The 27,307-nt window shown below is 44.5% G+C and overlaps 2 protein-coding genes and 1 long non-coding RNA gene across 11 annotated transcripts in view; 2 read left to right on the forward strand and 1 right to left on the reverse strand.

Annotated features, from left to right (window-relative positions):
* Positions 1-2,413: 2,413 nt before the first annotated feature.
* On the reverse strand, positions 2,414-9,758 carry NAIF1 (nuclear apoptosis inducing factor 1). 6 transcript variants are annotated; one of them, XM_081179843.1, is made up of 3 exons: positions 9,474-9,758; positions 6,163-6,809; positions 2,414-4,571 (listed from the first exon to the last, which is right to left on the reverse strand). In XM_081179843.1, exons 2-3 carry the CDS (start codon positions 6,668-6,670, stop codon positions 4,159-4,161), a joined length of 921 nt encoding a protein of 306 aa, XP_081035969.1. In that variant the 5' UTR covers positions 6,671-6,809; positions 9,474-9,758; the 3' UTR covers positions 2,414-4,158. The 6 variants fall into 6 exon arrangements, with proteins under 6 accessions (XP_081035969.1, XP_081035973.1, XP_081035968.1 ...); XM_081179847.1 differs by lacking the exon at positions 9,474-9,758 and adding an exon at positions 9,296-9,394; XM_081179842.1 differs by lacking the exon at positions 9,474-9,758 and adding an exon at positions 9,050-9,231.
* A 250-nt stretch (positions 9,759-10,008) lies between these two features.
* Positions 10,009-27,307, forward strand: part of SLC25A25 (solute carrier family 25 member 25) — a 43,390-nt gene continuing 26,091 nt past the window's right edge. For 2 of the 4 annotated variants that reach the window (XM_081179777.1, XM_081179778.1), the window contains exon 1: positions 26,761-27,101. In XM_081179777.1, coding sequence (XP_081035903.1) covers positions 26,880-27,101 — 222 coding nt within the window. In that variant the 5' untranslated portion in view covers positions 26,761-26,879. Of the gene's footprint in view, positions 10,342-26,760; positions 27,102-27,307 lie in introns of those variants that run through there. The other 2 variants (XM_081179775.1, XM_081179776.1) reach the window with 2 other exon arrangements.
* On the forward strand, positions 18,161-22,441 carry LOC308579105. Its single transcript, XR_014004289.1, has 2 exons — positions 18,161-18,233; positions 20,410-22,441. It is a non-coding gene; the product is annotated as an uncharacterized lncRNA (long non-coding RNA).

Genomic DNA, 27,307 nt, shown 5'->3' on the forward strand with positions numbered 1-27,307 from the left:
CCTCCTTCTCTCTGCTGAGCTGTACAAGGGCAATACTGAGACTAAGGAGGAGGAGGAAACTGATAACCAGTGCCACATTGGCAGGCAGGTGAGGACAGGCCTGAGGGGCAGACTGAAGTTGGCTGGGATGTGCCCCTTTGTCTGAATGATCAGCCTCCTCTGTAATAGCATGGGCAAAAAAACAGCGTATTTTAGGCAATACAAACTTTGCATCCACCTGGAGCAGCATGACACATCTGATGCCAGGGTCTTGCTATGTCCTCCTCACTCTGAACTCCTAGACCAGTCACCTTGCAGTCACAGCACCTGTACCAGCTGTGAAGTGTGTGGTCATGTGTCTGCATGCGTCAAGCGATGTGTACGTGTACTTGCGGTGTTTAATGAGAACTCTCTGGTCGTCCCCCCCCCCCCTTGGATTGAATCAATAAACTCAGCACCTAATCTTTCCTCGCATGTAAGAGTCACAGTAAATTGGGGCAGCCAGTGTAGTGACCTACAAATGTGTTGAAATTCCAATTCCCATCAGCTTCGGCTAGCATGGTCAACGTTCAGAATTTATGGGAGTCCAAAGTATCTGGAGGTTTCCAATACCTGCTGGTAAAACTTCAATTTTGCCACGCTCTTGGCTTGATCAGATTTTCTCTATGTTTCACTATACAAAATATAACTGAAAACACTATAGTATGATGGCACAAACCCAGCCAGTTGTAAAATATTTGCTCAGACTCACAGCACGTAGCTGTACCGCTGCAGCTCTAGGCCTCTCCGTATGTCAGACTACATATTTTATTTAGCAATATTGCTTACAGTTAAATAAGGTCCTCAAATTTAGCTAAGGTCTTTTATGTTATTTATTCTACTTTGAAGGAACAGCTTTCAAAAATAAGACAAGAATGGATGGGTAGCACCACCACCAGGTCAGAAATGGAATTGGACAGAAATAGGACAAATAGTCTCACCAGATGAGACTGCAGTACAGTGGTACCTTGGGTTACAAACGCTTCAGGTTACAGACTCCGCTAAGCCAGAAATAGTACCTCGGGTTAAGAACTTTGCTTCAGGATGAGAACAGAAATTGTGCTCTGGCGGCACGGCAGCAGAAGGAGGCCCCGTTAGCTAAAGTGGTACCTCAGGTTAAGAACAGTTTCAGGTTAAAAACATACTGTTTTCCTCAGTGGTATAATAAATGTTTAATACAGTGGTACCTTGGGTTACATACACTTCAGGTTGCAGACTCCGCTAACCCAGAAATAGTACTTTGGGTTAAGAACTTTGCTTCAGGATGAGAACAGAAATCGCGCGGCAGCAGCGGGAGGCCCCATTAGCTAAAGTGGTGCCTCAGGTTAAGAACAGTTTCAGGTTAAGAACGGACCTTCAGAACGAATTAAGTTCTTAACCCGAGGTACCACTGTACTGTATTTGTCCATGTACCCCAAATTTTTCTACTACTGTACTTGTGTCTGGCAGTTGCTTTTCCAGGTCTGAGGCAAACAAATGCCTTTCCTGTCATCTACTAAGTGGTGCTACCAGGGTGTTGCTGAATTCCAGTTACCATTATCCTTGAACACTGGCCAAGCTGGCTGGGGACGATGGGAGTCCCAGAACACCTGGAGGTCCTGACATGCCCCATCCCTGTTATATATGCAAAGGAAGTACTCTGCCACTGAGGTGTATATAGTCTGTCAAATGTGTCTGCTCCCTTCTTGGAAGTAACTGGCACTCCATTTACCTGGAAGGACGGAAATCAGGCAACCCAAACAGTAGGTGGAACCCATGTCAGGCAGAGCCATTCTCTGTAGTTTCTGAGGCTGAATTGGTCAACAATTCAATCTGCACCTAAATACCCAGCTGACACTGGGTTACATACTGATTGAGACAGCTGTCAACACTTTCTACCTAGCTTCTTCCTGTTGGGTAACCAGCTTCATATAACCAGCATTCTTGATTGGAATTAATGCATGAAGGGGTTAATGCAATGGATTAAGCCATCCTGTCAGGTTTTGCTCATGTTGCTTACCCTTACCTTGGGGGGAAATGGGCAACCAAACCTTTTGTTATGCTCAGCCTGCATGTGAATTCAGTGTGTGAGGAGGATTGAGCTAGTTCCTCCAGCTCAGCAACATGGCTTTAACCAGCCTCTTTTGCTTCAGACAAGAATGGAGTCTGTAACTAGCATTTTCCTACACCAGTTGTTAAGGAACTTGTACCATCCTGTAACTAAGCAGCATTTTATTGTCTGTGCACGTTTTTCTTACTGGTATGGAAAAGCTGATGAATCTTATCTTTAAAGTTTTGCATGCAAAATGTTTACATAACTTACCAGATATGTGGTCTGTTTGTGTCCTAGGGAGTAGGATTCACAGGAAAGTTCACATTTTAAAGATTTAACATTACCACACTTTTCTCCCCCCCCCCATGTTATGTCTCTGCTGGGGCTCTCACCAGAGTACTTGTCCTAAACTTGAGTCTTAGCTTCCAGGATTTCCAACACTTATTGCTAGCCATGAATAAAATTTGGAGTACTTTTCCTGTGAGAAAAAGCTAAAGCAGCTTTTTCTAAACTGATGCCTCCCATATGTTTTTGAATAAAACTCCCATCAGTCTCAGGCAACAATGGCTAGGGATGATAGCTCCAGCCAAATGTTTGGAGCTTTTTAGTTTAGAAAAAAAAAGTATTGTAACACCAGTTAGCCCAATCAGGCAAGGCAGTAAGAGTTACAGACTGTCAACACAGAACGCTCTTTCAAACAAAGATGCTAGCCCACCTCTGACTGGGCTGCAGTGATTATTTTTATTGTTAATTATTGTTAGTTACTATGTTATGTGTTTTTATATGTAAACTGCCCTGGGATCCTTGGATTAAGGATCCCAGAAAGAAATTCAATAAATAAATACAGTGGTACCTCGGTTTTTAAACTTCTCCATTAACGAACATTTCGGTTTTTGAACACTTTTCGGAAGTCGAACACGCCATGCAGCTTCCGCTGAGTGCAAGATCCTGAATGCTATCAGTCAGCTATTGAGTTTTCAGTTTTCGAACGTTTCAGAACTTGAACGGTCTTCCGGAATGGTTTACGTTCAAAAACGGAGGTACCACTGTAAAAGAAACCTGACCAGCTTGTGTGACAGTTGATGACAAAAGCCTAGCCTGGTCCAATGCATAACCATCAAAGCTATTTTATTTTACAGCTGCATGTACACACACATAGCTAACTATTCCAGTTGTGTTGCTATGCATGTCTAAGCAAGTAGCCAAAGAGCGAGCATTTTAATTGTAATGGCATACATGGGGAGTATTGCTACAGATAAGAGAAAATACTGCTTATTATGTACCCTGTTCTTCCCTCCACTCCTAGGGACAGATTTCTCAAAAGAGTTCTTCAGAGAATTTCCTTCTTGAAGAGTAGGGAGAAAAATTGTTATTTATTTATATATAGATAGGAAAAAACCTCATTATTTATAGGATTTCTTTGCTTGCCTCAGAAGCTCAATGGAATAGACAAAATTTTACTGTACAGCATGGGGGTCAGTGTGCTGTGCACAAAGAGGTATAATACTGAAACACCTCAAATCTGCATTTTTATGACAGCCAATTACTTTTGAAAATGAATTTGACTGACTCCTTGACAATTAAAACGTTTGATGCTTTCTTTTGTTGACTTTTGCCATTATGTGACAAAGCTAATGCTTACCTACAATTCATGAAAATGGTCTTCCTTAACACAATAAATGAAAACAAAAAACTTTCTCTTTTATATAAAATCTATTTTCCCAATTCTGAAAGTTCAATGTTAAATTACGCATTTGTCACATATGCTCTATGCAGGCCACATCTAGAAACGGTGCACACATTTTAAAAAACAAAAAGCAAGAGCAGAAATAATCCAGAATAGGTTTTCAGCCAAAAAAAAAAGGCAGACAGGCACTGAATCAGTTTGCAGACACTGTCAAATACAAAGAAATACCCTGCTCATTCTCTTGATCAAGTCTGTGCCTGGAAGGCTTCACTTAATTGCATGATGCCATCTTGTCCATTTTATTTCACTGAATGATGCCATTTTGTCCATTTTATTTCATTGATGCCATACTGTCCATTTTATTTCATTGAATGATGCCATACTGTCTGTTTTGGGCTGCTCTGCTGGGGTCTGAGGCCACTTAAGGAGCAGGAGCATTGCTCTGTAGAAACCGGCGGAAGTCCTTAATCATGGGGCGAAGGATCTGCACAAGAGCATTCAGAGCAGCCTGCATCCCTTCCATGGCCTGGGCTTGGCGCTCCTGGGCACATGCCTGTACTTCCTGAGAGCGGCGGATCATCTGCAGGAGGTCATTTTGCTGCTCGATGTTCTGGGCCATCTCTTTCATGTGGAGATTGGTCACTCGCTGCTCCTGCAGGAGCTTGGCTGAGTTCAGGGCAATGCGGCTCTTCAGTTCCTGAGGCTTCACAGAGACTTCTGCTTGTTGAGCCATCATCTCTAAGGGGGCCTCGGCAGTGACTGTGGTCGGAGCTTCTGTTGTGCAGTACTCCACAACACCATCCTCCAAACTATGGTATGTTGTCTCAGCTGGAACTAAGAAGAAGAGGAAGGAAATTTTATTTAAGCTACAATATTTATACGTTTATATGATATTTTAATCTTTTTTCCTTATAGAAAGTTACATTTGTTACTCAACAATTACCGGTATATTCCAATTCAACAAAACTAGTGATTTTCCACTCAACAGCACCAATGTTTATAACCCAAATTACCGTATTTTTCACTCTATAGGACACACTTTTCCCCCTTCAAAAATGAAGGGAAAATGTGTGTGCGTCCTATGGAGCGAAGACGCCATAGCCCTGCAACCCTCTCCGGGCTGGAGAGGTGACACGCGGCTATGGCAGGAGCCTCTCTGCTGCGCCTTTCCGCTGCTCCCTGACCTGCTCTTTGGGGCTGGTGGTGGGCTTCCCCCCGCCAGCCCCAAAGAGCAGGTCGAAGGGAACCTGAAGCCTGGAGAGCGAGAGGGGTCAGTGCACACCGACCCCTCTCGCTCTCCAGGCTTCCAAGGTAGCCGCCTGAATGCACCTTAAACGGCACCTTGTTTTAGAGCGGGAAAACAAGAGGGGGAAAGTTCTCCCCCTCTCTGTGCAGTGCCTCCTGCCGCTTCACTGAAGGGGGCTGGGCAGAGAGGGGGAGAATTTTTTTTTCTTGTTCTCCCCCCTCTAGAACAAAGTGCGTCCTATTGTCCGGTGTGTCCTATGGTGCGAAAAATACGGTGCATATACAGTGGTACCTCTGGTTTCGTACTTAATTCGTTCTGGAGGTCCGTTCTTAACCTGAAACTGTTCTTAACCTGAAGCACCACTTTAGCCAATGGGGCCTCCTGCTGCTGCTGCATCGCTGGAGCACGATTTCTGTTCTCATCCTGAAGCAAAGTTCTTAACCTGAAGCACTATTTCTGGGTTAGTGGAGTCTGTAACCTGAAGCGTATGTAACCCGAGGTACCACTGTAATTGCGTTTTAAGGTTCCATCATCTAATTTCATCCCTCTTCAACATGTTTCTTAATATATTCTGCTGTTTTTTTACACTTCAAATTTCGCTGTGGTCTTCACATAGCAGTTTACATAGTAATAACTGGAACAATTAAAACATTCTAAAAAAAAAATCCTGAAGTTTTCACAAGGATTTTATCTGCGCTCTTTTGGAGGGATTGGAACAGAGAAGAACAAGGTAAGAGGGAAAGAAAATGCAAAAGAACCAGTAACAATAGCACAAAAACAAAATGGTTTTGACAAGGCACTGTGGGTGATAACACAAAACAGCCTGGCAATGGTAAGAAAGATGCGTGAGAAAAATCCATAATCTTGACTCAAACCACAAATGAGAAGATCGAGGGTTACAATCCAAAGTTAGTTCTACTTACAGTTGCAAACAAAATTATTCAGCCCCCATTGCAAAGCAGGCTTATCAAAATTTACAGACTTTCAGCTGGATGCTTCAAGTGGAGGCTTATTATCCATTACAGTATTTTCATTATTAACCATCAAATTTCTATACTTCCCTTCATTTGAGGATTACAGGTTAGCGTACAATCTAAGAAATCAAATAACTTTATTTCACTGAATGTTTTAAGTTAAGCATTGTGTATAACATGGGGAAGGAAGAAACAACACACTCACTCTGAGTAAGGGTGACTGTTGTGGCTGCAGCAGTAATAGGTATCTCTGATCCATCTGAAGTGCAGTCTCCAGCAGGCAGGCTAATAATGGTGGCTTCCCCCAGCAAGTTACAGATGCGCTGCTGCATGGGAGTTAGAATAACTGGAGCAGCTGTGACTCCTAATGGATCTTCAGCATCTTGGCCCTCAACACCTCCATCCTGGCCATCGCCACCTCCTTCCATTGCAGCCCGGACCTGCGCCACCTTGCGTCGCACCTCCGTCTTGAGATCAGACCATTTTTTCTTGACTTCAGGCAGCTCCCGGCGGCAGGTAGCAACAGCATTAACACGGCGTAGGATGTTGTGCCAAGCAGCAGCCTTAGCAGCCAGTGGTACGCCAGCATTGAAGTGGTTGATCAGTAGGTGCTTGCTCCGCTCAAGCTCCTCCACAATTATCTCCACTTCTCGTTCCGAGAAGTTCATTTTCCGCTTTTTAGCCGGCGGAGCCGGAGGGGATGCCATTGCCATGGAATGTTCAAGTCCCAAAGCAAACTGGGTGCTGTGGGCCTTGCTGAAGTCCAGAGACAAAACAGGATATCAGGATGTCTGGGAAGGCTGAAATGCAGCTGCCAAGGACACAGATCTGGCTGCAGTAAACAACTAAACTCTAGAAAAAGTTGAGAAGCAAGGTTATTCCTTGTGACCAAAGTGGTTAGTATAATAAAAACCTCTATAACCAGTTTACATGAAAACAATAAAAAACATTCAATAAAATTTCCTAAAACCCTGATGTAATGAGATCAAAACAAAACACAACTCTTTAATACAAATAAAACTTAGTACAAACACACACACCAGTCAAACGTACCAAGAAAGCTGGGGCAACCCTGGAATTTACTGAGAAGCACTTAAAGGTCATTGATCATCTCTCCACAAATTTCTTGAGGGAGGGCATTCCAGAGGGTGGGTGCTGTCACCAAGTAGGTGTCCTTTTGCATTGTTACCAAATACAATCCAGCAGAGGCCACCCAGCAGGGTCTCCTTGAAGGACTAAAGTTTGGCCTTTTTTTGTACCAGGAGGCAGCATTATCTTCAAGAGATACTTATAAATTATCAGAGCCATAAATTGCCATAAAGCCATAAATTGCAAAGACTGGGCAGGAAGATGTTACTATATTTTGGCCAATGCAGTTGATTATTAGATTTATATGGCAACTTTTTGAAGATCAGTTTCAAAAGGGTTTTTCTGGGGAGAGGGGTTCTGCTGGTCTAAAATACAGAAAGCAAGTGGGAACAGTATGCATTTTTGGTTTTGAAGAGCCAGGTGCCCTGTATGCACGATAATGGGGTGGTGGATTTACTATTTAAAAATGGCAGCAGGCAGATGAAAGGGATATGTGTGACTGTGTTATTAAGACTGTGATTTTATGCACACATATATGGGAAGTCCCACTGAGTACAATGGGATTAACTTCTGAGTAAGTAAGATTGGGATGGTGCAGTCCTGAAATTAAGGCTGCAGTTCAGTTCTAGCCTCACCCTGCAGTAAGCTCCACTGAAATAAATAGGGCTTACCTCTGAGTAGACATGAATGGTATTGTACCATTAAAAAAAATCAGTAATTTTTAGGGTCAATGGTGCTAATCAAGATAATTACAAAAAAGGAGTTTCCTGTCACAAGAGAAGTGAAAACTGAAATTTCATTACATCGCAGTGTAATTTCAGTAAAAAAACCCTGAAATATAATGAATGCACGTAACTCACAACTTGCAAGTATTTAACTTACGCGTATTCAGCTATACACACTTGGCAATCCCCCCCCAGCTGTACACACTTGACAATTATTTTTTAAAAGGGTGGGAGTCCAGTAAAAGAACATTTGGCAATCCTACCTGCCATTGCACCCAATGTGTTTTGACTATACACTATTTTGGCTTTACGTGCTATCCCTCTGGATTGTAACCTCCAGCATAAGCAGAGACCTGCCTGTATTCGTTTAATTTATGGGAGCAGAAGAGGAAGGGGGGAAACAAATAAGTTTCTGAGGAAGGAAAAAAAATCAAATCCAGGGGCTGTATCCAACAATGCCTTGCCTGTGCCCATTGATTTCAATGGGGCTACTCCACGCATGACCCATACTGGACACCCAAGAGTATACTGGGCAGGAGGAACGAAAACATACTGTTTTAAAATGCCAGTGTGATTTCTTGAGGGAAGGGAGAAGAAAAAGAACTAGTTTTAAATTTAAGATGGAGAAGAAAAAAAGGATGACTATGGGGGTGGGGGAGAGAAAAAGAAAGAGGGTAAATTAAACATGATTTCTTTGGAAGTTTGTGGTTTCCGAGGAGAGGAGGGAGGAAGAATGATATGAAACTTCCAACCTTCAAGATATGTGCGGGCGGGTGTGAACCACACTGCGATCTTTGGGTGAAGGGTTTAATAAATAATTTAACAAATAAATAATAATTAAATATTTCTAATGGAGAATGAGGGGGGAGAATCCCCTGATGGATGGCAATATGTCAGGGATGCTTTAGTCGAGATTCCTGTATCGCAGCGGGCTGGACTAGATGACCCCTGGGATCCCTCCCAACTCTACGATGCTATGATTCCGTGGAAGGGAGTTTGCTGAGGTAAAGGATAAAGATAAAGGAGAAGATGGGCGTGAGGGGAAGGTTGAGGGAGGCGGCCGCAAAGAGCGCCAGAGGGCGCTGAGGGGAACCCAGGAAAGGCCCAACGCCTAGGAGGAGGGTGGGGACCTTGGATAACTGCCTCGCCGGCCTCAGGCGAGGCTGGAGCCCTAAGTGCCCTCAGGGGAGCCCCTTCCTCGCTCCCCATTTATATTTCCCAAAATAATAAATACTTTTTTAAAAAACACACAAAAATAATAATACGCAAATTGCGTACCCCAACTACCGGTCGAATCCCACACCAAAGAGGGCCTCTAGTCTGCGGCAGTGGCGTAATGGCTTCCAGAATCAGCGTCTCTTGTCTCTCCACTTTTATTGGACTGTCCTCCTGCCTTTCACGACCCGGTGTCCACCCCTACCCGCAACGCTTCGCTACTATTGGCTCGCTTTGGATTTGCGCCAAAGACCGCTATCCCTCGTCTAGCTGTTTGTCCCGCCTTGTTAGACGTAGGGCAGCACTTACTGGTTGCGGATTGGGTAACAGTCATGTCCGTCAATATGCAAATTACACCCCTCCACACCGCTCCGCCACAGTCTTGCCTATCACATTTGAAGTTCCGCCTCCTGCCTATTTTTTGCCTCGACGCCTACTAGCTGTCCGTATGCAGTTACATTGGCCAATAGGCCATCCCCCTCCTTACCCAAATCTCGTTCTCCAATCGCTGCACGCCATCTTGCCAATCCTTCATTTTCATTGGCTGAGAGGCTTTCGTGCCGTCCTGCCCTTCTCATCAGAAAGCGCACGAAATGTGTATATGTAGTACTTTACCGGTACTCGTGCCTGTCAAGAAAGCCAGCGAAACACAGGGTTGGGTGGGTGGAAAGAGGCGGATGGGAGGGGGAAGACGCCCGAGTCATGTGCCGCCCGGTGCCCTGTCCTTTTCCGTCCCCGCCTCCTTTGGCTTCATAGGACCTTCCATCCCCCCCCTTTTGATTGGTTAATAGAGGGCGTCGAGAGCCCCTTCCTTTTCCCCCTATTTTTTTTTTTGCCGGCGGTTCGGGTGACGACACACTGATCTGGCCAACCAGGTGACTCGGTTCCGTTACGTTGACACAATTAGCCAATCAGCGAGCGGCGCGCGCAGGCCGGGTGGGTAAAAGAGAAAGAGGCCGGCTCCTTTGAAGCAGGCGCGGCGCCATTTCCCGGCGAGCCGCCTCAAGGGTGGGGGTGCGCGTGCGTGGCGGCTGAGGCAACTGGGCATGCCGGCTAGCGCGCGGCGCTCGCTGGCTTCCCCGGTGGTGAACGGCGTCCTCTGCCAGTGCGGCGCCGCCGCCGCCACGGCGTCGCCTTTGAGCGCGGCGGTGGCGGGGGGGCCCGCCATACCCGCCCTTGATGGAAGCGGCGCCTCGTCCCCTCCTGCTTCTTTCGCTTCCCCCCCGGAGCAGGAGCGGCGCCTGCGGAGCCTCTTCCTCCAGCTGGACGTGAACCGCGACGGCGCTCTCTGCGTCCACGACTTGTTAATCGGCCTGCAGCGTCTCGGGCTTCAGCGCTCCGAGAGGGATGTGTGGGTAAGCCCTTCCGCGATTCCTCCGCTAGACCTGCTTCTTTCACCCACCGCTGCGTAGCCACCTCTCGCGAAGGGCCCGTGTCCCTCTTTCCTTCTTCCCGCCCCTTGTTCTCGCTTTATGATACAGCTTCTTTCGATGCTAAATCATTTGGGGGGGGGGGAAGGCTAATTTGTTGCAAACCTTAATTTAAAAGATAATACGGGACCGCCTCTCCTGGTCTGCCCCGCGGAGAACCTTAAGGTCCACAAATGACAACATTTTGGAGGTCTCAGGGTGGTTAGATTGGTCTCAGCTAGGGCCAGGGCCTTCTCAGTACTGGCACCGACTTGGTGGAACGCTCTGTCAAAAGAGACCAGGGCCCTGCGGGACTTGACATTTTCCGCAGGGCCTGCAAGACAGAGCTGTTCCGTCTGGCCTTTGGTTTGGACTCAGTCTGACCCTTATGTTTCCCTCCCCTTATGGTTTTGGACTATGGGCTTCTTTTAAAATGAGGCCGCATTTTAAATTGCATTTTAACCTGTACAGTGGTACCTCAGGTTAAGTAATTAATTCGTTCCGGAGGTCCGTACTTAACCTGAAATGGTTCTTAATCTGAAGCACCACTTTAGCTAATGGGGCCTCCTGCTGCTGCCGCACCGTCGGAGCACTATTTCTGTTCTCATCCTGAAGCAAAGTTCTTAACCTGAAGCACTATTTCTGGGTTAACGGAGTCTGTAACCTGAAGCGTATGTAACCTGAGGTACCACTGTATTTTAAATTGGTCCCCCCCCCATTATGTTTTTACTGTAATTTTACTGGTGTTAGTCGCCTTGAGCCTGACTTTGGCTGGGGAGGGCGGGGTATAAATAAAAATTATTATTATTATTAGTACATGCATCATTTTATTTGTATTCAGCCTTTCCATAGTTTGAACCATGTTTATGATATGAAAAAATAAACAATTACATTTTGTCACAAACAAGAAATAAAACACATTTTAAAAATGCACAACCAAATCTGAACAATTTCCACATAAATCATTAGATCTAAAAACAAAGATATAAAAAATATCAACAGCAGCAACAAAAATGCTAGCCCAAGAGTCTGTTCAGCAAACAACAAAAAATTATTATTTACACCCACCACCACCAATTTATTATTTATACTCTGCCCAACTGGCCGGTTTTCCCCAGCCACTCTGGGCGGCTCCCAACAGAATATTAAAAACATGATCAGTCATTAAAAACTTCCCTAAACAGGGCTGTCTTCAGATGTCTTCTCAAATGAGTAAATAAATTGGGATATTTATATTTTTTGTTGACTTTGGTCATGAAAGACCTCCATTGGCTCCCAGTATGTTTCCTAAATGGCCTCGACCCAATATAGTGGAACCTCGTGTTACGGACGGGATCCGTTCCGGAGGCCCATCCTTAACACAGAACGGATGCGAGCCAAATCGCCGTGTCTCCACGTGGCACAATTTATTGCTTCTGCACACGTGCGATTTAGCGTTTCAGCACATGCGTGAGCGGCGAAACCCAGAAGTAACCTGTTCCGGTACTTCCTGGTTGCCATGGGATGCAACATGAAAACACGTAACCTGAAGTGGACGCAACATCAGGTATGACTGTATACCTGAAGGAGCATCTCCACCCCCATCGTTCAGCCCAGATACTGAGGTCCAGCTCTGAGGGCCTTCTGGCAGTTTCCTTACAGTAAGAAGTTCCCTTACAGCGAGAAGTGAAGTTACAGGGAACCAGGCAGAGGGCCTTATCGGTAGTGGCGCCCGCCCTGTGGAATGGCCTCCCATCAGATAGATGTCAAGGAAATAAACAACCATATGACTGAAATTGCAGTTTTTAATTAGTCTTTAACATATTACTGTACAAGTGATACAAGAACACAAAGATGAGCCTGCTGGATGAGACCAGAATCTAGTTCAGCATCTTGTTCTCACAATGACTGATGTGCTTGTAGGAAGCCTGCAAGATGTGCAAACAGCTCTCTGCCCACCTGCAATTCCCAGCAACTGGCAACTGGTCCCAGCAACCACTGATAGTCTTGTACTCCATGATTTTGTCCAATCCTCTTTAAAAGCTGTTCAAATTGGATGAGAGATGTAAAAAACAAACACCATTATACATACTCAAGTATGTGTAAAGTATATAGCTTTATCAACTTGTTCCAGGTGTTAATTTATAATAACCTGATTCCCAGAGCAGCATGTGTATGATAACATTAGTGTAGAATCATAGTGGCATGGTTAGAGTTGAGTTATAATGCCTTCAGCTTTTAACTGAGTTAGTATTAAAAATGCTTGAAATATGCATATGAAGCCAGTGTTCACTGCTTCTTCTTCCCTTCATCCAGGTAGCTGCATATTTCTGAAGCTTGCTGTATTTATAATTCATAATTTGTAAATCTATCAGTTGCAGCTGATAGTGGATGGACTGCTGCCTGCCACTTCGTATACGGATGCTCATTTTTAGGTGATAATATATGGTAGGACAATGATGTTTCCCTAGTACAGTATATCTTTAATGAAGCTATAGTAACTTTCTCAACTTTTAAGTTGGTGGAATTCATTCTTTTGCAGCGGAACACAGCATATGAAGACAATATTCCAACGTGTAGTAGTGGTGGTAGGAAGCCTTTGGCAGTGATGTGTAGAAGCATTAATAAGCATGTCCTTGTTTTCACTTCTGAAATGGTGTGAGTGGCTATGACTTTTTTTTCTTTTCTTTTCCTTTTGTTTTTACTGGGGTGATTGAACCCTGGGTGACCAATACAATGATGCTATTATCATATTATGGTCATTGGTCATAGCAGCCATTTCTATAGTCAATTGGTTCCCTACAATATTTCATAGAAGATTAGTGAGCAAATACTGTTTCAAGTTGCTGAAGGTTCTTCTTTGCCTGCTGAACCCAATATACCATACATTTACCCTTCTATAGCCTGTCCTGAGCTGGCTTCCAAAGCAGGCACATTCATAAACTTACTACAGCATGTGTGCGCTGTGAAACTTAACAGTTATGCTTACTCCCAGCACAGAAGAGAATTCGTGCTCTGGCATTTTACATCCATGTGCATGTATTTGCCATACATTCTTGTCTCATTCAAATTTCTAGGATTCTGGGAGAATCATTACCTGTGTGCATGATTTAACTTTGCTCCTAAGCCACCTCAATTTACTCTCCAACTTCAATCACAGCTTTGTAGTACACCCCTATGAACAGGTCAATGCTACAAACTGACATAAGAATGCTAGGAGCCATGTGGCTATATGGACGTCGGTTGTGGGTGCCAAAACAAAACGTCTAGGTGCCCTTCTTTTTGTTCTCCTTAACTTCCTGTATTTAGTGTGTAACTAAAAACTGGCATGTTCTCATATGCAAAATAAGGACGGGGCTGGCAGTGGAAATCTGGTTCCTTGGCTAAATTGTTAGTTTGTGCTCCAGCTAGTCTTGACCACTGCAACATGCTTTTTCCTGGCCATTCTTTGTCACATCTCTGCTGTCACATCCTCCCCAGAATTCTGCTACCACCAAAATAATATCTCTTCAACACCTACTTGCTCTGCATCCTACGTCTCTCAATATGAATTTATATGTAAAGCTCTTCATTTAGTCCCATCCTATTTTTCTTAGTTCTCACTTCCCAGCTGACACAGAGCCCAAGTACATGTATTTGCATTTGTGTATAATTCACTGTTGCTTATTTTTTAAAATATAGATTGTAAGAACCTCAGGGCAGGGGCCTGTATATTTGGTTTAGTTAGTTACTCTGTAAAGTGCCATGTACACCAGTGGTGCTATATATAAAAATAATAGTACATCCCATTGGATGGCTGCAAGCTTTTCATGATTATCAACCATATGTATGTTTGGGCTAATACTATCTAAAATGGATGCAGTCTGTTCCTCTTTCTGACAACACATATCTGGATTTAGCAATGGTGACTTCCAGGTGAGGATGTTTCTCAGGCAGCTTTCACCATTTATGGCAGGTGTGAGAAACCTTCATCCCTCCAGATGCTGATGGGAGCTGTAGTTCAGCAAGCATGGCCAGTGGTCTGGGATAATAGGAGCTGCGGTTCTGCAACACCTGAAGGGCCAAAGGTTCTCCACTGGGGGATAATTGCAAGTGCAACCTTCTTCCTATTCCAGCATATTTAGTTCCAGAAACCATTCTTTATGGAAGTATAGACTACTAGAGCATCAGAAAGATTGATGCTGACTAGCACCTTGCGGGCCTCTGGTTCATTTTTAGATCCATTGTTTTTTGGAGACACAAGAGGGCCATGAGAATCCTCGTTTCATATTTTTAAAGACAGGCATTCCAATCTCATGAGCCTTGTGGAATAATAAGTGTCTGCATTGCTACTTAGAGCAATTTCAGCCATTCCAAGACAATGAAACATTCTGTGCTTTACAGAAGATGGCATGGTTGGAAAAGCTGCACTTCGGAGTCATGGGGAAGCAACGTGGTGCTGTTCTGAAGGAGTTGCCAATAGGGATACCTGTAAGAGGCATGACGTGCTGAGATAATCAGTGTTAGAAACTGAAATATAAAAGCTAGGAGCCAAATGGCTCCTGGAACCTGGAAAAAACCAGAATGGCTAGTTGCCATTCCCTTCCCACCCCATGTAGCAGCACTTTCTATTTATTTTTTTGAAATGCATGAACTAACACACAATTCACACAAATCAGTGACAAATTGTTAATATCACATTTTAAATAGACGTTCTTAACGGGACACCGCAAACCATAAATGAGGCTCAGCCTCAGCAATAGTGTATGGTGTGTGTGTGTGTGTGTGTGTGTGTGTGTGTGTAACAATGTCTACATAGAAATAGATTCTACTGAAGTCAAAAGGGCTTACACCCAGGCAAATGTGAAAGGAGAGTCCCAATTCCAAGTTAACGTTCGTGTGTGTGTGTGGGACTGCCTAAGCAGTTGGGCCTTCAAAGTCATGTTATACTTATATGAAAGGTTCTGGGTACCTGGGATGCCACATTTACTGTGGCAATTTATTATTATTAAAATTTGTATATTGAACTATGAAAAGGCAGCCAAATAAAAACAAGTGAAAATGAATCAATCAAGTAAAAATGAAAAGGTAGCCAAATAAAAACACTCCAAAAATCTTCACAAAACCAGGTATAGTAGCTAATAGACAGGGAGCCCAAGGCAAGAAAGATGGTAAGGTAGGAGAGGGGGAATTGAGGCATGAAAGGGTAAAAATGAGAAATTAAACCTCAGGAAGAATTTCACAGGGCTTAAGATGAATATAATGTTATGGAATTCAGATTGTAATACAATAAAATGCAATATATAAGAAACAAAAGAAGCAATTAGGGCACAATTTAGGAAAAAAGGTTGTTTTCAATCCTGATCTGAATCTGCCTGTTACTCAGAAGTAAATCACAACCAAGTTCAATGGGGCTTTTCTCCTCCCCCTCCCCTTTTTAAACCCATGTATGATGTGCTTTTAATTTGAAATATACTTGCCAGTTATGATGGTTTAAATAGTGCATGTTAAAGTGTTATCTACCTCAGACTCTCACAGTGATGGCTTAAAATCAAAACAAATTTTGGAGTGGGTTCATTGAAGGACACTTACCGTATTTTGCGCCCCATAAGACGCTCCGGCCCATAAGACGCACCTAGTTTTTTGGGGGGGAAATAAAGAAAAATAATTTTATTTCCCCCCCCCCCAGGTGCGGGGCTGGAAGAACCAGGTCGGGGAACAGTGGGAAGGCACGCTCTGCCTCCCCGCTGTCCCCCGAGCTTGTGGGGCTGGCGATGGGGAGAAGTGCACCAGTCCCGCGATGGCAGGCAGCTCTGTGCCGCCATCCCGAGCGGGACGGGACTTAGCGCCCCGCTCGGGATGGCGGCGTAGACCTGCCTGCGGTCCCGCGACGGCAGGCAGATCTCTGCCGCCATCCCGAGCGGGGCGGGACTTAGCGCACCGCTCGGGATGGCGGCGTAGACCTGCCTGCGGTCCCGCGACGGCAGGCAGATCTCTGCCGCCATCCCGAGCGGGGCGGGACTTAGCGCCCCGCTCGGGATGGCGGCGCAGAGCTGCGCTGGTCCCAGGAGCGCAGGCAGCTCTGCAGGGCCACCGGGAGCGGGGCGGAGCTTCTCCCCCGGCTCCCGGTGGCCGGGCAGAGCTGCGCTGGTCCCAGGAGCGCAGGCAGCTCTGCAGGGCCACCGGGAGCGGGGCGGAGCTTCTCCCCCGGCTCCCGGTGGCCGGGCAGAGCTGCGCTGGTCCCAGGAGCGCAGGCAGCTCTGCAGGGCCACCGGGAGCGGGGCGGAGCTTCTCCCCCGGCTCCCGGTGGCCGGGCAGAGCTGCGCTGGTCCCAGGAGCGCAGGCAGCTCTGCAGGGCCACCGGGAGCGGGGCGGAGCTTCTCCCCCGGCTCCCGGTGGCCGGGCAGAGCTGCGCTGGTCCCGGGATTGCAGGCAGCTCTGCAGGGCCACCGGGAGCGGGGCGGAGCTTCTCCCCCGGCTCCCGGTGGCCGGGCAGAGCTGCGCTGGTCCCGGGATTGCAGGCAGCTCTGCGCAACCCTCGGAGCCGGTCTCCCGAGGGTTGCGCAGAGCTTCCTGAAGCCTGGAGAGCGAGAGGGGTCGGTACACACCGACCCCCCTCGCTCTCCAGGCTTCAGCGAAAGCCTGCATTCGCCCCATAAGACGCAGGCATATTTCCCCTTCATTTTTGGAGGGGAAAAAGTGCGTCTTATGGGGCGAAAAATACGGTAAGTCCTGGGTTTGCAAACTGGACACTCAAGGTGGTGTCTCTGCCATCAGTTGTATAGGGCTTTAATATGTATTAGTTGTGGTGACAAAATGATAAATTTATATGAAGGAAAGTGGGTTTAGGAGAATCCAGGGCTTGTCTGCAGAGTGGAAGAAAAGGATGATCTTTTTCTGCCTCTCTACTTCCAGCCACTCTATGAAGAATGAAGAAGGGATCCTCTTAAGAATATTAGGGGGGTGGGCAAGGGAAGCATGGCTTTGTTTTTTGCAGTCTTCAGATGAGGACTAGACCATGTGAAAAATGAAAATAATATTTTTAGTTGGGTTTCATTCATTTTCAGCTTTGTATTCTTGTTTTTAAAAAGTGCACCTAGACATTCCATTGTTCCACCCATAACCTAGGTTTAAGGTGCCATTCATCTCCTAGGTTTCATATTTCAGTTTCTAACACTGGACCTTCCTTTTAATATCCAGAATTTGAGAATCTCTTAAAACATTAAAGTATTAATGTAAGCACCACCCTCCCCCTCCCTTGATGGGGGCCATGTCTTCTAAGGGGTGTTTTCTTGTGTAAATGGGACTCTAATATTGGGAAATTCATCACAATAAAACAAGCAGATGTTAGATTTATAAAGTGGGTTTACATATGCTAAGTCTTAAAATACTATAATAGTTCTCCTAAACAATGGGGGTTGAGGGAAGGAAGCAGGAAGCAGGTTCCCAACCTCTCTTCTGAAATAAGGTGGGGAGGAATCCACCCCTCTTCTGTCTAGGAACCGAAAGTGAAGTGCCTCCTTAACAGTGGAGCAAACAGAGAGGCAGAGGAAGAGATGGATGTGGGTGGGCTGAACTGGAAATCTGAACCTGGTTGCTAGATGGTGCTCTGGAGTCGCAAAAAAAGACTGGTGATGGGTTAATTTCGAACTGAATAAGATAGCAACTGCACTCCTGAAAAATTCTTGGATGATATGGCCAGCCAGTTTTAGTTAAGAACACAAGGGCAAGGAGCTATTATGATGGCACAAACCAGTCAAGAAGAAGCAACAGATGTGAGGCTTTAAGAGCTTCTTGTGGTGGAGGTGGGAGGGAGAGGAGGGCTGCTTTGCCACACTGGTGGGTGCGAAGGGTTTGAGTGAATGCTTCATCCTGCAAGGGTATGCCAGCTAGTGGGACAGTTTCCTGGCGATAGATAGGGAGCAGGGAGTACTCGATTGAAGCCACTGAGTAGAAGTGTCATAGGAGCATAGAGCCATTATGATTAAATTGAATTTGTTCACAATAACTACTGGATGGAAAGGGTTTTTTTTGGGGGGGGGGTTATCCTATTCTGCTTAGAATATACTTATTTTTAAACGATTGGACATTTTCCTGCCCCACATCATTCAGGAAGGATAAATGAAAAATTGTTTGATTGATATGAGATGTCAGTGCTAGATTAAAAGGAAACATATTCTGACATAGGTAGCTTGCTTGTTTTTTAATTACTTTAACTGACACCTATCCTTTTCCAACTCAAATTAACAGTAAATCTGAAATTGCATGTTGGAATAGCTAGACATAGGAAGGGGTTAATTTCCTTCATGAACATAAATTGCCCCATGGGTGAGGTAATCTGCAAGGCACAATGAACCTGTTGCTGTGGTAATGGCTGAGCCATGACCATGTGATTAATGTATGTCAGCTAGTTCCGTGTGTTCTGTCTTGGTTATTTGGTGCAACGGTAATACATTGTGTATACCGTATTTTTCGCCCCATAGGGCGCACTGCCCCATAGGACGCACCTAGGGTTTTTTTGGGGGGGAAATATTCCCCCCCCGGCGCGGGGCTGGCACGGGGGAAGCCCGAGTTTCCCCCAGCCCTGAGAACAGCCTGCTATCCGCAAGCCTAGGGAGCCCGGCAGGAAGTCGCACCGGTCTCCCGAGGCTTGCAGAGAGCTGCGCGAAGCCCGGGCGCACTCTTTAGCGTGCCCTTGGCTTCGGAATGCAGGCAGCCCTGCGCAGCCCTCGGAAGATCGGTGCGACTTCACGTTGGGCTCCGTAGGGTTGCGCAGAGCTGCGCGAAGCCCGGGGCTGCAGGCAGCTCTGCGCAGCCCTCGGGAGCCTGGCGCAACTTCGCGCCGGGCTCCCGAGGGTTGCACAGAGCTTCCTGAAGCCTGGAGAGCGAGAGGGGTCAGTGCGCACCGATCCCTCTCGCTCTCCAGGCTTCAGCGAAAGCCTGCATTCACCCCATAGGACGCACACACATTTCCCCTTCATTTTTGGAGGGGAAAAGTGTGTCCTATAGGGCGAAAAATATGGTATCTCTCTGAAAAGTCTGCTACAAGCTGGAACTTATTATTCTGTGTACAGTGGACGCTCGGGTTGCGAACGTGATCCGTGTAGGAGGCATGTCCGCAACCTGCAGCACTGTGCATGCGCAAAGCGCGATTTAGTGGTTCTGTGCGAGTGGCGAAACCCGGAAGTATCCTATTCCGGTACTTCTGGGTTCAGTGTGGTGCGCAACTCGTAAATGCGTAATCTTAATCGTCTGTAACCCGAGGTATGACTATATAACTTTGTCCAGAGCTGTTTGCTGAGCCTCTTCCTTCTACAGCAGCAAAATATTTGGGCATTGCTCTAACTGATACTGCGAGCAAAATCTTCAGTTCCACCGTGTGTGCATCTTATATTAGATTCCCAACACTGCATTCTAAAAGTTTGCATTCGTTGCTGAATGTACTGATGATTATATAATTTTGGAGAACTTGTAAAAAAAGAAGAAGCCTGAAACATTTGCAAGCCTTATTTCTCAAAAATGATGCTTCAGCTGATTCACAATATGAATAATATTTAGATTGGCTAGAATATTTAGATTTGCAACTTTTGTTTCAAATACAGTGGACCCTTGGGTTACGTTACCTTTGGGTAATGTAACTTTCAGGTTGCGAACGTGGCAAACCTGGAAGTGGGTTTGCCGCATGCGCAGAAGCGCCTCTGCGCACCTCACGCATGTGCAGAACAGGCGCCTCCAGTTATGAAGATTTCGGGATATGGCTGGGCCTCCGGAATGGATCCCGTTCGTAACCAGATGTACCACTGTACTGCTTTTAAGTTTTCTTTCACAATGATCAAACAGTGATGCATGTAGCCTCAATACAAAGGTAGCCTCAATACATGGGAATGCTTACATTTCTGCTATCTGTAAGCATGATGTGTGCCATAAACATTCTGACTGTCCACTAAATTTGTACTAGTAAATGTTCTTCTCACTTTCACCCTTTTATTGGTATGACCTTCTTTCGTCTGTCCTTGTTCAGAATTCTCATCTCTACTTTCATCTCTTTTCTCACAGACTGTGGCAACTCCTCTATCACTTGTCTTCTCATGTATCGACTGTCTAGATTCCTGCTTGTGACCTCTACTACTTGACATCTTCACATGTTCCAAGAACCGCTCATTTGCACCACATGCTACAGTGTCTGGTGTTTGTTTGGAGTTCCTGTTCAATACTTTGCAACTGTGTTCAGAACTGCCTTCAGTTGATTACAAGCTATCTCTTATAAACTATCACTCTCGGACAGATTAAATGCATATATTCAGCCTTCATTCTTAAATTTATGGATAAATGTTTCTCTTCTCACTGGGTCTTACCATGACATTTGAGATGCCATACAACAGACTACTGCACTACATAAATGGTGTGAATTGGGTAGGTGGGTGTGACCCACATCCATGGAAAAAATAATGAACTGCCTGGGATTATTATGAGAGAGCTGGATACCTTTCCAGCTGATATTTTTGACCTGGAATCACATCAGTTGTAATAGCCTCAGTTGTCCATATATTTTGTCTAGTTGTGGTAGTTAGATGTTATTTGTGATCACCAAGCCTGCCTCTTCCCCCAAATCCTTTGTCACTTGCACCTCCAGCAATACCACATGCAACTTGTAAAATTGTAAGTGATGGTCAGGAAATTTTTACTGTGAGATAAATATCACTATATTCTGTCTATATTCTGTTACTTATCTCAGTGACTTTAATGGGAAATCTCACCTAAATGTGATATGGCTGTTTTAATAGACTTGTATAATTTTGACACTACTTATTCAACCTGATATTGCATGTCAGGTTTAATTTCCTGTTGAGCAGGAAGCAGAGACTGTAATCAGTATGGAACATAGGACTGCTTTTCTAATACCTGAACATACTCTCCAGAGTTCTTCTCTGATTAGCCTATCTCTCAGATATTGTCAACCTGTGTCTGCTCTGTATGGCTTCATACTGCAGATAGAGGTTTGAGTAACCGAGGTAGTGGTAAATAACTTGGTAGTGGTCCTCAATGTAATTTAATGGTGTTATTTATAGCAGGCGTCACTTAAATTGATGAACAGAAATGTAAGTGACTTGAAGTTCCACTGCAACATGCAAATCACCTTCTTGTGAACTGAGACCGGAAGCTCTTGTGCAGAATCACATGATAGCTTATCTGCAGCCACCAGCAGATCCTCTCCTTGGCACTTGGACTTGACACCCGATGAGTCATTACAGAGTCACCTAGGGAGACAGGGCTGCTTTGGCTGCTGTTTCTCATATTGAATTACTTGAGAACAAATTGGAATTACCTAGTCAGCAGCCATTCTTTATCCATTGCCGCTTGTTTTCTATGCTTCTAGCTTCTTCAGTTAAGACTGCTATCTTTTGAAAGTATGTTAAGGTTTTTTCATGACTGTACATTTAAACATTAAAATATTTTTTACAAAAAACTCCTGCCTGAATAATGTTATAGGAATTCATGTAATAGGAATTCTAAGGTCTCAAATATAGAATAAATGTTGATAATTGCACAAAGTAAGCACACATACATAAGTATATAAACTACATGTCTAAAATAGTATAAGAGAGCAATCCAAAAGCCATCTTGGCTCTCCTGAAGACTCTAAATTTCCCCTGCCTCCTGAATTCCCCTTGCCTGAGAACAGATAGCAATCAGGGGAAGTTCATGAAGGGATTCCTCTTCTATATCTATGAACCTCCTTTGTATCAATTGTCATTGTTTGCCCATATGCTCTGCACTGAGGGATGTCTGACAGGCATCCTGATTGTCTTATCAAATGCTATTGTTCTGTGTAAACTGACGAACTTTGTAAAATTTGCTAAGTCCTCAGGAATATCACACCTTGGCCTTCCTGAGTCACAGTAATCCCACTTTATGTGTGATACAATTTCTAACTGTTTTTAGAGGGGATGTCCTGCTTCTCTATGCCAAAATGCAAATCCTTAAAAGAGATTTTCTTCTTGGTTCTGGGCCTCTCTTGCCTCCTTGCTAGGAGGGGAGGGAACTCTGTTGCAACAGAAAAATAAAGATCTGCCTTGCTTTCACTGCATCCTGCCTCCATCCATTCATCTCTGACCGATCATGGACTTAGGGGGCTCAGTCCCTTGGGGAGTTGGGCAGCAAAAGCCAATCACCCCTATTTCCCCTATATCAATATCAGCAGTGCTCCAAGCAATTCTGAAAACATGATTGTAGTGTGGTCCTTGCCCAAGGGGTATAATCTCTGCCCTAGCAGACAAGATGGATAGAAGAAGGCCTGAGATTTGGAAGGCATGTCTGTAGCGATACAGTACAGTAAATGCTGCTTCCTGGAACTCAGTTGAAAAGGCTATGTAAGGCATTCAGTGAGTTTGTAGGCAGTGACTCGTTCAGGTTGGGGATGTTTCCAGCTTTGATACCCTGGCCTTCTAATAGCAAATCCTATGCATCTTTCATCAGAAATAGGTCTCACTGAGTTGAGAAAATAGAGTTTGGAAGCTGGGTGGCACCCTCTCATGCTGCTCTCCCACCCATCCTTTATTTCTCTCTCATGTCACTCCCTTGTATCACATTGCTGTGGAAAGGGGAGCATGTACCAAATGGATGATGAAGTGACTCCCTTGCTTTGGTATGACACAGGAGAAGTGTGTAGTGGGAGAGCTGGACACAGGGTTGTGTTTAGGTAATGGCTGTGTGCTCTCTTGTTCCTGTCAAGTGGGAACACCACGGTAACTGCACCTGGAGGAGGTGCAGGTGCTGGGAGGTTGATTTAGATCAGTTTTTCAACAACTGCGGCAAGAGTATTGTTAGCCCAGAAATGGAAACAAGAAGAAATTCCAACAAAAGAAGAATGGCAGACGAAATTAATGGACTATGCAGAAGTGGACAAAATGACAGGAAGGATTCGAAACCTGCGGGACCAGAGATTTACAGAAGATTGGAAGAAGTATATGAATTATTTGAAGAGCAGCTGTAATCAACAAATTACGCTAGTAGGACTACAAGAAGTTCTGTAAGGAGAAATATATGAAGTGTTACAAAGTAGAAAAAGATAGAGATATTGGTTATGAGTTTGAAATGTAATAGGGAAGATAAGAAATGCATACTGAGAGATTAGATTGGAAAATTTTCAGACAGGATTGATGGAAGTCAAAAAAATTGAATAAGATGTAAAAGTATGTTTAATTACTGTTGAAAATTATATGTTAAAAAAACTAATATATATATGTGTGTGTGTGTATATATATATATATATATATCAGTTTTTCTCAAACTTGGAAAACAAGTCCTGCTGTAATTGGACTACAACTCTCCCTAGCTAGCATGACCAATGGTCAGGGATGCTCAGAGTTATATTCCCACAGCAGCTGGGGACTCAAAATTGAGAAACATTGCTTTAGATAAAGGGTTGTGGAAATTGAAGTTTGGTATGCCTTCATGAATTTTTGGGAAGCTGTACAAGTGAAAATTGCTTGATAACACCCTTGTTATCAAGTTGTTACTACTTAAATATTCCTGTTAAGGCATACAAAAATATAATTGGGCTTACTGTGTGGATGGTCTTAATGGTTTGGGAAACACTTGCTATTTCACCACGTGTCTGTACAGGAGTCAGGGTTTGTCTCCTTTGTCTCCTTCTGAACCACCAGTGCTATCCTTTCCTTGAAACGGAATGTATCTCTTCCCTAAAAATGGAATTTCCCCCTATGATGCTGAGGTGTATAATGTAACAAGCAATCATTCAAGCTAACAATATTCTTAGGATATCTGTGGCCTAAATTGCTGGCCAGCTTTTGTTAGCTGCACAAAAGTAATATTCTGTAAACCACCCTGAGACTCCCAGGCATAGGGCGGTATATTAATTCAGTAAATCGTCATCGTCATCATCTACACTGCCACACTTAACTTCAAATATTTGAGCAAAGTCCTCTGTTTAATTCTGTTCTTTGGCTATCTGCTACAAATCTGGCTATGACAAATCACCTCTTTCCTTGTAGACTTGTCTTTCATATAGTCCAGAGTACAGCTGTTTGACATTCACAGTGGGGTGAGCTGTGTAGTCCCTACTGCTACTTAAATATATTTGGAGTTTTGCATTGCTCCATTTCAAAGGCTCAGTGCAAGTAAGTATGATGGGATTTAGTATGGAGCATCTTGCAGGCTTGCATGAGAAAACAAAATGAAGGGTTGTATCCATTCAAGAGTAGATGCATTAAAATGAATGAACATGACTAACTTGCTTCTATTGATTTTGGTGCGATTACTCTCGCCAAAGTTTATTGAGTAAAACTTAGATATCACTCTAATATTTTTGTAAATAAGTGAACTTAGCAAGAAAAATAAATAGAAAGCTATAGCAGCAGGATTGTACACGTTTTTTCATGCAAATAACTATACTGTCATGCAAATATTACTTTAACCCCATCCTTCCTCCAAATAGCTCAAGGTGGCAAACATAGTTGCCACTCCCATTTTTATCATTGCAGCAATCCTGTGTAGTAGGTTAGGCTGAGAGGGACTTACCCAAAGTTACCTAGTAAGCTTGTGACTCAGCTGGAATTTGATTTTTGTACTACCTGGTCCAAGCTCTAATCCGTACATCACACTAGTTATAGGTGTTCTGCAGCTATAGCTCTAAGAAAAAAGTAACTTCTCCACACATTATTTACATACTCTGCAAAAGTGCAGCAACTCTTAACCATATCCTAAATGAAAAGTTATGTTAGCAATTCTAGACTCCAAAGAACAAAACTGTTAAAATAGAGCCAGCTCCAGACTTTCAACTTGAAATATGTCTGTGAAATGTGTGCCAAGCATAATGAGGGCGGCATTGCCCAATTTAGATGTTGAAACAATGCAAAGAGGTCATGTTTGGCTTCTGTAATTAGGCATAGAAACTCTCAATCATGACTCAGCCTGGTTTCTGCTTCCCTAGTGCCAGGCTGGACATTATAGGAGCAAGTCCATGTTTTGCTTTGTTTTAAACATCACATTTAAAATGGGGATATGATTTGTAGAGCAAAAAAGGTTCATGGGTGAGGAGTATAGAATGCTTTTCTCCGCACCCTTAGCTCAGTTCCTTGCCGTCTTCATCCTGAGCATTGTTTTTCCTAGCCAGGCTCTGGTACTAGAAGTGAGCTTAACTGTAGAAAGATCATTTGTGGGATCAGATGGCAGAAAGTGAGCTATGCGCAGAAGAAGCATTGAGCATCTCCTTTAGGTACCTATGTCATTACTACATAAATTTGTATTTACATTGAATACAGTGGTACCTCTGGTTGCGAACCAGATCTGTTCCAGAGCCCCGTTCGCAACCTGAAAGGAGCGCAACCCGTGTCTGTGCATGCACGGGTCACGATTCGCTGCTTCTGCGCATGCGTCTGATGTCATTTTGCGCGTCTGCGCATGCGTGAGCGGCGAAACCCGAAGTAACCCTTTCCGGTACTTCTGGGTCACCGCGAGACGGAACCTGAAAACACGCAACTTGAAGCAAATGTAACATGAGGTATGACTGTATCTAGTTTGGCCCTTATCCCCTTGACAAGTATTATCTAGCTTTCTGGGGTTTGTTTGTTTGTTTAATTGTTACACTAAGGTAAGATATTGGGCATAAACATTGGGTGTAATCTGTCACAGTGTATTAATTAAACAGGTAGCAAAGTTGATGTAATATGCTTTATTGGAGTTTCTAGCTTTTTGTTACATGAGGTCACCTTAGTTCCTACAAAGGCCCCTAAAGAACAATGATTTAGCTGACGTAGAATGTGGGCATGGTTTGAAAAGGACAAGGAATTCCTTACTCTGTTTCCAAGATTCTTGTCTGGGTCATGACTCAGATGCTGGAGCATCTTTTGAATGTGTTTTTTTCAGCTCTGCCTTTCCCTGTTTATAATGCTGCCCCCCTCAATTGTTAGCCAGGTCAAGCAACCTCATATTTGAGGTTATAGTCAGCGCTCTATGCAGAATTGGCTGCCTGTATGCAATAGACTCTCCAGTCACACGCTTCCCTGATTGGCTCAAGATTGCTGGTTTGAATAATGAACATGCTAGTGTTAGAAACAGTGATTGGCTGAGCACTGCTGCAGTGAGAATGCAGGCTGGATGCTCAGGGCTTCTGTTCCTTTGATGTGTATTGGATGAGCTGGAAGCACAGGTTAAATCGCTACAGCTGTCTAGAGTGAAAGGATCTGTTATCCAAGCTTTCTAAGAGCAGTGCCTTTGCATTCTTTTGTTCAGGCTTTCTGTAATGTCTAGCATCTTTGCTTCATGCTAGGAGACTTGTGCTTTTCTCTTTCATTGTCTATTAGAGTAAACTGCTTGTGACGCCAGACACGACAGCAGTACAGCAATTTTGAAGGCAGGAAGCGGCTACAACCCTTCTGGCGTTGCTGTATTTGAAGCACTGCCGCGATGCGGTTCCCTTAAGAGGATACTTGGTAGTGCATTCACTTTTTTAAATCGCTGTCTGCAGTGACTTCTTTACCAGGGCTCTAGTTGAAAGATAAGTGATGCTGCAGTCCCTCTGGCAGGTTTTTTCTTGCCTTTTTTCGAGGGCTGCATGTCAAGGCCCTGCTGAAGGAAAGGAGAATGAGGCAAAGGAATCTCCAGCTCCCCGCCCTGGGGACCAGGGACCAAAGATGCTGGGGAAACCGCTCAACAAAGAGACCAATCCCACTGAAAGGAGACCAACTATTCTATTGGTAGTTGGACCCGCAGAGCATTTCACACAGGTATTGTTGCTTTTATTCACCACCATCCTTCCCTGTGGGAATGACTTTCACTAGCCTAGACAGGTGTGTGTGAATGCGATGTGGCTGTAAAAGATAAAGGATGTGGGATGCTAAGACTTGGTTGCGCGGTTGGAGGAAAAGAGAAATAGTGAATACCAGTAGTTTGCCTCTTGAAATGTTTGTTTATGGAAGCGGCTTGATGGCAA

Source organism: Podarcis bocagei (assembly GCF_964188305.1).
Source record: "Podarcis bocagei genome assembly, chromosome: Z".
NCBI lineage: Eukaryota > Metazoa > Chordata > Lepidosauria > Squamata > Lacertidae > Podarcis > Podarcis bocagei.

Bases quoted from the DNA above. Each gene is read 5' to 3' on its own strand.
- NAIF1 (XM_081179843.1), bottom strand. From the start codon at position 6,670: ATGGCAATGGCATCCCCTCCGGCTCCGCCGGCTAAAAAGCGGAAAATG. The intron at 4,572-6,162 runs GTGAGTGTGTTG...TCTTCTTCTTAG, and splicing joins AACAGTCACCCTTACTCAGA to TTCCAGCTGAGACAACATAC.